The 9,967-nt window shown below is 46.8% G+C and overlaps 1 protein-coding gene across 1 annotated transcript; it reads left to right on the forward strand.

Moving 5' to 3' along the window:
• Positions 1–342: 342 nt before the first annotated feature.
• On the forward strand, positions 343–4,741 carry Gdf9 (growth differentiation factor 9). Its single transcript, XM_021178363.1, has 2 exons — positions 343–859; positions 3,453–4,741. The coding sequence occupies exons 1-2, from the start codon at positions 463–465 to the stop codon at positions 4,379–4,381; spliced, it is 1,326 nt and encodes a 441-aa protein (XP_021034022.1). The 5' UTR covers positions 343–462; the 3' UTR covers positions 4,382–4,741.
• Positions 4,742–9,967: the final 5,226 nt, after the last annotated feature.

Below are 9,967 nucleotides of genomic sequence, written 5' to 3' on the forward strand. Positions count from 1 at the left end.
ATCAATTATTCTAACCACCTGGAAGTGGGAGCTGTGGTGATAGACGATGAATCAAGAGGAAAAAGTAAACCTAATATTTCTGCAGTTATACCTCCATCCCTAAGAGGCTTTGTTTTATAATTCCTTGGGTTTCTGTTGGGCTCTCGCCTATATAAGTAGTCCGTTAGGGTGACGATACTTGGTGGGTTTGAAGTAAATGTCCAGGAGAAACAGGGAAAGAAAGCCAAATAAGTAGATAAATCTGTATCTAATGAGGACAAATTGGATAAAACCGTGTTGTCAGCTGACTGCTGTAGAGCTGATAAGAAACAGTGTACAGCTAGGCATGCTTGAGGTCTGATTACAGAAGTGAAGTTAGTCTTCCACACCTAGATTTTATTTAAGGACCACGCCGGAGCCTGCCCGACCTTTAGAAAGAAGACTGGCACGAGGAGATGCGTTCCTTCTTAGTTCTCCCAAGTCATGGCACTTCCCAGCAACTTCCTGTTGGGGGTTTGCTGCTTTGCCTGGCTGTGTTTTCTTAGTAGCCTTAGCTCTCAGGCTTCTACTGAAGAATCCCAGACTGGAGCCAGTGAAAATTTGGAGTCTGAGGCAGACCCCTGGTCCTTGCTGCTGCCTGTAGATGGGACTGACAGGTCTGGCCTCTTGCCCCCCCTCTTTAAGGTTCTATCTGATAGGCGAGGTGAGACCCCTAAGCTGCAGCCTGACTCCAGAGCACTCTACTACATGAAAAAGCTCTATAAGACGTATGCTACCAAAGAGGGGGTTCCCAAACCCAGCAGAAGTCACCTCTACAATACCGTCCGCCTCTTCAGTCCCTGTGCCCAGCAAGAGCAGGCTCCCAGCAACCAGGTGACAGGTGGGTAAGAGGAGGTTGCTCAACTGGGCTGGGAGAAAAGACAGGGGCTTTACCGAATCTGTTACCAGAAGGAGCCACACTTTGATTTGGGTCCCTTGGTTTGTTTTGAGGCAGGATCTACCCCTGTTACCCAGTCTGTACTCAAAACTCTGCATCCTCCTGCCTCGGCTCCTTAAGTACTGGAATCACACAGGTTTTCACCATCCTGTGAATTTTATCTTGCATGATTCTCAGTGTCCAACTGAAACAACCTTTTTCTTTTAAAGTTAGCACTTTTTAAAAAGTTTAGGTTTTTTTTTGTTTTTTTTTTTTTGGTGTGGTGGTACTAAGGATTAAATTGGGGGCGGGGGGGGGGCTCACATATGCTAGCTACGCCCTCTGCTACTACATCCCTGGCCAATAGCACTTATTACACTGTTTTATTTGTTTCCTACACCATCTTTAGTTAAGAAACTAATAGATTTTATCTTGTCCGAGTTTCCTTTTTAAATTTTTTTTTTTTTATTTTTTGAGACTGTCTCAAACTTGCAGTGACTCTCCTGCTCAGTCACTCTAGTGCTAGGATTCCAGGCACACAGCACCATGCCATCGCCATCTCAATATGTTAAGGCTAAAAGAGACTAATGTCCTGAAAGGGCAAAGAAACTTCTGGAGGCAGTTAGCATCTCTTTTATTCTACCACATTGTTGGCCTAGCATGGTGCCTAAAGCCTGCCTTTGATTTAGTATTGGGTGTGATCCGGGACATTTCCCCTCGTTTGCTTTCCTGGAAGAAGAAAGTTTGTCTCCACCTGCACAGTACATCTTTTTTTTTTTTTTTAAAGGCAAAAACCCAAAACTATATGGCTGAGACGTGGTACCATTTATGTTCTATATACCAGGTGCCTGGAGTTTGACCTCCAGTACCAACAAGACAAAACAAAACTCACGTGGGGTTGTGGTGACACATGACTTTAATTCCAACCCTCAGGAGGCAGGAGCAGGCTTTGCTCTTTGAGTTCAGGGCCAGCTGGGTCTACAGAGTTCCAGGATAGCAAGGGCTACACAGTAAGACCCTGTCTCTGTCTCTATAACAAACGAGCAAACAAAATCCCAGACCTCCAAGCGTTTGCCAACAATGGGGGGGGGGCTGTTTAGTAAGAAGAGTTGTATTTAAAAAAAACAAAACAAGAAAACAAAACACTCAGGGCTTTGGAGATAACTCGGTGAATGAAGGCTTCTTCCACCGAGTCTGACAAGAGCCAGCTCCTACAAGCTGTCTTTCGACCTCTATTTGTGCTCCATTGAGAGAGTGTGTCCATTAACAGCCTCCCCCCAACTCCCCAACACAGACACACATATATGCTGGCCACCAGTTCATACAAGCCATCGTAACTGTCTAGGACAGTTGTGGCTGTTTAAAGCCACTCTCCCCGCCCCCAGCCCACTTTACTGCAGCAGCCTTATAGCCTCCATGTGTCCCCAATCTCAGAGTGTGTGATTACCATGGCAGACAAATGTTCTCAATTGGCTTGTTGCTTTCTTTCTTTCTTTCTTTCTTTTTTTTTTTTTTTTTAAGACAGGGTTTCTTTGTGTAGCCCTGGCTGTCCTGGAACTCACTCCGTAGACTCAGAAATCTGCCTGCCTCTGCCTCCCACATGCTGGGACTAAAGGCATGCACCACCACACCCGCCCGGCAGGAGTGTTGCTTTCTGTGGTCTCCTGGCTGTGTCTGTAAGGATGCAGCCACAGGGAGAGCCTCTCCTCAGCTGTCTGTGTTTGGAGCAAGCTGCTGGGTCTGAAACCAGATGGTCTAATGATTGTCTCTGGCTTCACTTCCCCAGCAAACCTGTTCTCCCTTTTTTTGATATGAAATGTATTTGCATGTGTGAATTGGGGATGAGGGTCATGTGTGGAGAGGTCAGAGAAAAGTTTTCAGAAGTTGGTTCTCGTCTTCCACCGTGGGGACCCTAGGGTTCAAACTCAAGTCCTCAAGCTTAGATGCAATTGTCTCCTTACTCACTGAGCTCTACCCATGGCCCATTCTCTCAATCCATAGCCAAAGGGGCCGTTGAACTCCTGGTCCTCTTGCCTCTACCTTCCAAGACTTGACCCACCCTGTGTAGGTTTGGGGTGTGTGTGTGTGATATTTGAAGGTAGGGGGTAGATCTCATGTAACCAACTCAGGCTGACCTCAAACTTGCTGTATAGTCAAAGCTGGCCTTTTCCTCCCAAGAACTGGCTTTATAGGGTTGGGTTACCAGGCCCAGCTGTGTGCATGCGCCAGTGTGTTTGAAGCAGTCTCATTATGTAGTGGAGGCTGGTGGCAGTCCGTCTACCTTAGCCTCCAAAGTGATGGGATTACAAAAACAAGACCTCCCTGCCCAACCTAAAGCATGACTCTAGGCCCTTGTGCAGTGCCAGTGCTCTGCCACTGAGTTATACCCCAGAGCCTCTAAATCTCCTCCGTTAGCTTCCTCCTTCCCTTTGTTTTTGAGGCTTAAGTAGAGGAGAAGGGAAACTGCCTAGGCCAAGTACTAATTCCTCCGTCTCACTTCCTGCTTTCTCCAGTTGGTTTGCAAGCGTGACTTACTGCTTGCTCTCTTCTCTTTCAGGACCGCTGCCAATGGTGGACCTGCTGTTTAACCTGGACCGGGTGACTGCCATGGAACACTTGCTCAAATCGGTCTTGCTATACACTCTGAACAACTCGGCTGCTTCCTCCTCCACTGTGACCTGTATGTGTGACCTTGTGGTAAAGGAGGCCATGTCTTCTGGCAAGGCCCCCCCAAGAGCACCGTACTCGTTCACCCTGAAGAAACACAGATGGATCGAGATTGATGTGACCTCCCTCCTTCAGCCCCTGGTGACCTCCAGCGAGAGGAGCATTCACCTGTCTGTCAACTTTACATGCACAAAAGACCAGGTGCCAGAGGACGGAGTGTTTAGCATGCCTCTCTCAGTGCCTCCTTCCCTCATCTTGTATCTCAACGACACAAGCACCCAGGCCTACCACTCTTGGCAGTCCCTTCAGTCCACCTGGAGGCCTTTACAACATCCCGGCCAGGCCAGTGTGGCTGCCCGTCCCGTGAAAGAGGAGGCTACTGAGGTGGAAAGATCTCCCCGGCGCCGTCGAGGGCAGAAAGCCATCCGCTCCGAAGCGAAGGGGCCACTTCTTACAGCATCCTTCAACCTCAGCGAGTACTTCAAACAGTTTCTTTTCCCTCAAAACGAGTGTGAACTCCATGACTTCAGACTGAGTTTTAGTCAGCTCAAATGGGACAACTGGATCGTGGCCCCGCACAGGTACAACCCTAGGTACTGTAAAGGGGACTGTCCCAGGGCGGTCAGGCATCGGTATGGCTCTCCTGTGCACACCATGGTCCAGAATATAATCTATGAGAAGCTGGACCCTTCAGTGCCAAGGCCTTCGTGTGTGCCCGGCAAGTACAGCCCCCTGAGTGTGTTGACCATTGAACCCGACGGCTCCATCGCTTACAAAGAGTATGAAGATATGATAGCTACGAGGTGCACCTGTCGTTAGCATGGGGGCCGCTACAACAAGCCTGTCTGGCAGAGCGATGCTGTGGGTCTTAGAGTGCCTGGGCAGAGAACTTCCTGTGAACAGTCTCTCCGTGCTGCTCAGTGCACATTGTGTGAGCGGGGGAAGTGTGTGTGTGGATGAGCACACTGAGTGCAGTATCCGTAGGTGTAAAGGGCACACTCACTGGTCGTTGCAGTAAACCAAGTGAAATGTAACTCATTTGGAGAGCTCTTTCTTCCCACGAGTGTGGTTTTCAGTGAACAAATTTGTTAGCATAAGTCTCGAGTAGAATGCAGCTGTGAACACGTCAGAGTGCTGTGGTTTTATGTGACGGAAGAATAAACTGTTGATGGCATAAATTGTGTGTGTTCTATTGAAAGACCACTTCTATAGGATGGGCTGAGGACGGGGCATCCTGGTAGCCAGCCTTGGCTTGCCTTTAGCCAGAGGGAAGTCAACTTGGTTGCTGAATGCTGGGGAGAGAGCCAGTGGGACTATAGTTAGGGTGGATGCACAGTGCCCACTAAGTGGGCCTTGGGTGACCACAGTGTTCATTCTGCCTGTGGCCAGCTCACAGCAATCAGTTGAGTCACATAAAATAGTATAACCTGTGTCCCATCTATTTAAGGGAAATTGGCTTTCTGGTTTTTCCATGAAAACCTATGTTGAGAGCTTTTTGTTAAATTTTGAGAGAGGGTCTCCCAATGTAGCCCTGGATGTCCTGGAACTCACTTTGTAGACCAGGCTGGCCTCAAACTCACAGAAATCTGCCTGCCTCTGCCTCCCAAGCACTAAGATAAAGGTGTGCTCTACCATACCTGGCTTCAATGTTCAGTTTTTTAAAATGTGTATTAGTGTTTTGCCTGAATAGTGTATCTGTGTGAGGGTGTCGGCCCCTGTAACTGGAGTTACAGGCACTCGTGAGCTGCTACATGGATACTGGGAATTGAACCCCAGTCCTCTGAATGAGCAGCCAGTGCTCTTAACCCCTGAGCCATTTCTCTAGACCTCGATGTTCAATTAAAAAAAAAACAACTTAGTTTTGTTCTTTCAGAATTTTATACATAGCTATAACGTATACTTTTATTGCCCTACGCTTTGGTTTTACTTTGAGTAGGTTTTTTTTTTTTTTTTTTTTTGTCTTTTGTTTTTTTTTTTTTTTTTTGAGGTAGCATCTCATGTAGTTTAGGCTAACCTNTTTTTTTTTGGTTTTGTCGTTTGCTTGTTTTTTGGTTGTTTGAGGTAGCATCTCATGTAGTTTAGGCTAACCTCAAACTCCCTATGTAGTCCTAGATTGCCTTAAACTCCTGATCTTTCTGTCTCCATCTTTCGAGTGTTGAGATCACGGGCATGTGCAGTAAAGTTTTTTTTTTTTTTTATAATGTGTGTGTGGAGGGTACGCACGTGCCACAGTGTGCATGTGGAGGTCAGAGGGCAGTCTTTACACTCGGTTTTTCCTCTCCCACTTCACGTGGGGCCTGGAGCTTCAACATGGTTCTACCACTTTGCACAGCAAGGGCTTTGCCCTCTGAGCCTCTCACCTGGCCTGGAGTGATAATTGTAAAGTGCTTTCATCTGTATCTCTTTAAAACTTGTAGCCTGATAGAAAGCAAACCAAGCACGTTTTGGGTTATTCGTGGTTTATTTTTGCCTCTGATGGCTTGCGCTTTGCCACGTTCCCCAGTCTGTGTGGCACTTCCTTCCCGGTAGGTGCAACCCTGCTCTAAGGGAAGCAGCAGTGACTGCTCTGATTCGAACCCAGGGGCTTTTTGGTTTTCATTAGGAAAGAGACTTAGAGGTACCGATTTCCTAAACAAAAATAATTACATTTTATTTCTGTATCTGAGTGCTTTGCCTGCATGTGTGTCTATGCACTGCGTGCATGCTTGGTGCATGTGGAGTTCAGAAGCTGTTGAATCTCATAGAACAAGATGTATTTTGTTATGAGCCACCATGTGGAAGCTGGGAACCTCTGCAACAGCAACAAGTGCTCTGAATCTCTGGGCTTTCTCTCCAGCCCCAGGGTTTTGTTTTCTTTTAACTATGTTTTATTTTCTGTGTGCGAGTGCTTTGTCTGAATGCATGTCTGTGCACCATGTGAGTGCCTGGTTCCCACTGAGGGCCATGGGCTCCATCAAACTGGAGTCCCAGAACATTGTGATCCACTATGCAAGTGCCCGGACCAAAGCCCTTTGGAGGAGCAGCCAGAGCCCTTTGGAGGAGCAGCCAGTGCCCTTAACCCCTGGCCATTGTTCCAGCCCCACTTTGGCCACAGTGAATAATCAAATGTAGTCTGCTTCACTTCTCTTGGATCTCTCTCTAGGGGAAGCGCTGGCTTATGTCTTCCATCTCTTGCCTTTTGTTCTTGAGAAGACAGGGTCTCATTATTTAGCTCAGGCCGGCCTCAAACTCGGAGATACCCCTGCCTCTGCCTCCCCAGCACTGGGATTAAAAGTGGGTGCCACCAAACCTCAAGTAAACCACTCTGGCCTCATCATCTTCCTGCTTCGGATTCCCAATGCTAGGATTAAGCAGCTACGCAGCTGTACAGTGTCTCTTCAGCCATCTGGGGATGTACTGCACTCTTTCCCCCAAGCAACCTCCACAGTGTAGGAAGGTCCTCTGTCCCTGTATCCTCTTACTTTGAGGTTTTTTAAAATTCCAGTCATCCAGGAACATGTGAAACAGTGCCTCAGTGCAGTTTGGGTTAGCACCCTCCTAAAGATGATGTTGGGGTGTCTCTGTGTGCTGTCATCAGCCATTTGTATATCTTCTCTGGGACTGAGACTACTCAGCAGCTGAGAGCTCTTTCTGCTCTTTTAGAGGACCTGGGTTCAACTTCTGGCAACCATGTTGGGTGGTCCACAGCCTGTAAGTCCAAGGAATCCAACAGACACCTCTGGTTAAAAATAAACTCTTAAAAAGAAATGTCTGCTCAGGTCCTTTACCTGCTTTCTAATTGGATCATTTGTGTCTTATGAGCTGAAGTCTTTCTTCAGACACACCTGAAGAAGCATTGGATCCCATGACAGATGGTTGTGAGCCACCATGTGGTTTCTGGGAATTGAACTCAGGACCTCTGGGAGAGCAGTCAGTGCTCCTAACCACTGAGCCATCTCTCCAGCCCGTGAGTTGAATTCTTTATATATTCAAATATAGGTTACACCCCCACACACAAACACTATGGGCTGTCTTTTCACTTTAAGGTTCATTTTTATTTATTTTTACTTCTAAGGGTGTTTTGCCTGTGTGTGTGTCTGTGTAGCACATGGATGGATACTTGAGCAAGAGAGCAGAGAGAAGAGAGCGATGGATTTTCTAGGCTAGAGTTAACACCACTTGAAAGCGAGGAACTGGGCTGGCAAGATGGCTCAGTGGGTAAGAGCACTGACTGCTCTTTGGAAGGGCTTGAGTTCAAATCCCAGTAACCACATGGTGGCTCACAACCATCTAATGAGATCTGACGCCCTCTTCTGGGGCATCTGAAGTCAGCTACAGTGTCTTTGGGCCAGAGCAAGTAGGGACTGAGTGAGTGTGGCTGGCAGGAGTGAGCAGAGGTCCTAAAATTCAATTCCCAACAACCACATGAAGGCTCACAACCATCTGTACAGCTACAGTGTACTCACATCCATAAAATAAATCTTAAAAAAAAAAGCTAGGAACTGAACTAACTAGTGCTCTTAATTCCCTAGTCCCCAATCTCTGTGTTTGAGGCTAGCCTTGTTACCCGGTGAGTTCCAGCTCAGCCAGAGATATGAGATCCCATTTCAAAAAGTTTACTATATTGTGTGCAAATATGTACATGTGGGCACGTACAGGCCGCAGTGTGAGTGAAGGTCAAACAGGAATTTTCAAGAATTGATTCTCTCCTTCCACTTTGTGGGTCCTAGTGTTCAAAAGAGGGGTTGTCAGGTTCAGTGGTACTGCCTTGACCTTCTAAGCTGTCTCGACAACCTCTTCCTTCACTGTTTTTGTGATACAATACATAGGACTGTGCGTGTTTATGGGTCACCAATATTAACTACATGTACACCGTTGTCCAACCAGCTTCATCATCATCACTAAAGATTTATTTTATGTATATGTGTACCCTGCCTCATGAAGACCTTGCCTCAAAACAATAAAGTTAGAATCCATTTGTAAATGTAGCTTTGTTCACATCCTAGGGCAGCATGATTCTTTGGGGGCTGTTACAGCTCCTAACTTTAAACTTCGAAGTCTCTCATGTATTCCGGGAGAGCACGGCAGCCCCCTACCTCCCCTCTCTGTACTAACCCTACTTCAGTTACTCTTCTAAAAGCCACGACTTTAGAAAGCAGATGAGAACAGACAGTGGAGATTTAAATCTGAAATTCAAGGAGGAAGCCCCAACTGCCTTAAATAGACGCCTTGAGCGTTGGTATTTAGTCCAGATGAGATAGGCGGCCACCACACTGTGCCGAGGGCCTCGGAAGGCAGAGCCAACAAAGCTCGGGAACTGAGCTGCTGTTACCTTCAGTTTCCTGCTCTTATCTCTGCGTGGAGGTTTTGTGTCGGCTGGAAGGCCAGCAGCCTCTCTTCGGTTAGGGCTCGGTGCAGACAGCGTGTAGGGAAAGCAGAGCTGTTCTTTGTGGGGGAAAAGGAGAGAGTATTTAGTTACACAAACCCAAGTGGGGAACCAGTTTGGAAAAGCAGCTTAGCTTCTGAAAATGTTTCAGTAGGCAATTTTCATTTTAACTTTGTAGGCAAAGTCATATATGAAGTGACAAAGTGAAATTAATATATTTTTATTTAGTTGGGTTTTTTGAGACAGGGATTTATGTAGCCCAGACTTGCCCTGGAAGTCACTGTATAGCCAAAAATGACCTATAATTCTAATCCCCTTGCCTCCACCTTCCAAATGCTAGGATTTCAGATACATAATCTGTGTGTGTTTGTTTGGTTTAGTTTTTTGTTTGTTGGTGGTGGGTTTTTTGTTTGTTTATTTGTTTTTCGAGACAGGGTTTCTCTGTGTAGCCCTGGCTGTCCTGGAACTCACTCTGTAGACCAGGCTGGCCTCGAACTCAGAAATCCACCTGCCTCTGCCTCCCAAGTGCTGGGATTACAGGCATGCACCACCACTGCCCGGCCATAATCTGTGTTTTAAACTCAGCATTATATATTGTTTTAGAAGGTATCAGTTCTTCAGCTGTGTCTTTGGTATATAAACTGGCTGAATGGAGCTGATAACAAGACATTCTGCTTTACCCAGGAACTGGTTTTGGTTTTCGGTTTTGTTGTTGTTGTTGTTGTTTTGCTAAAGGGAAAGAAGTTAAGGACAATAGCTGCTTTACCATTCACCAGAGTGGAAGAGTCAAGCTGGGTCTCTTCACCTGGGGGCCAGCCTCCTCAGCTGAGAGTTTGATCCTGTCCCTCAGCCCTGGGAAGTGTGTCCCGAGCCCCACAGTAGAAGCTCACTGAACCCAGTGTGACCTGTGGTTTCCCCCTATTTGTGGTATTCAGGTTTGTTTGTTTTTTAGTTATCTTAACATTTATTTGTGGAAGAGAGATATGCCTCCTCCACATGTAGGCCTTACATGTACACATGTAGGCCTTACATGTACACAT

Source organism: Mus caroli, chromosome 11, assembly GCF_900094665.2.
Source record: "Mus caroli chromosome 11, CAROLI_EIJ_v1.1, whole genome shotgun sequence".
In the NCBI taxonomy this organism is placed as follows: Eukaryota; Metazoa; Chordata; class Mammalia; order Rodentia; family Muridae; genus Mus; species Mus caroli.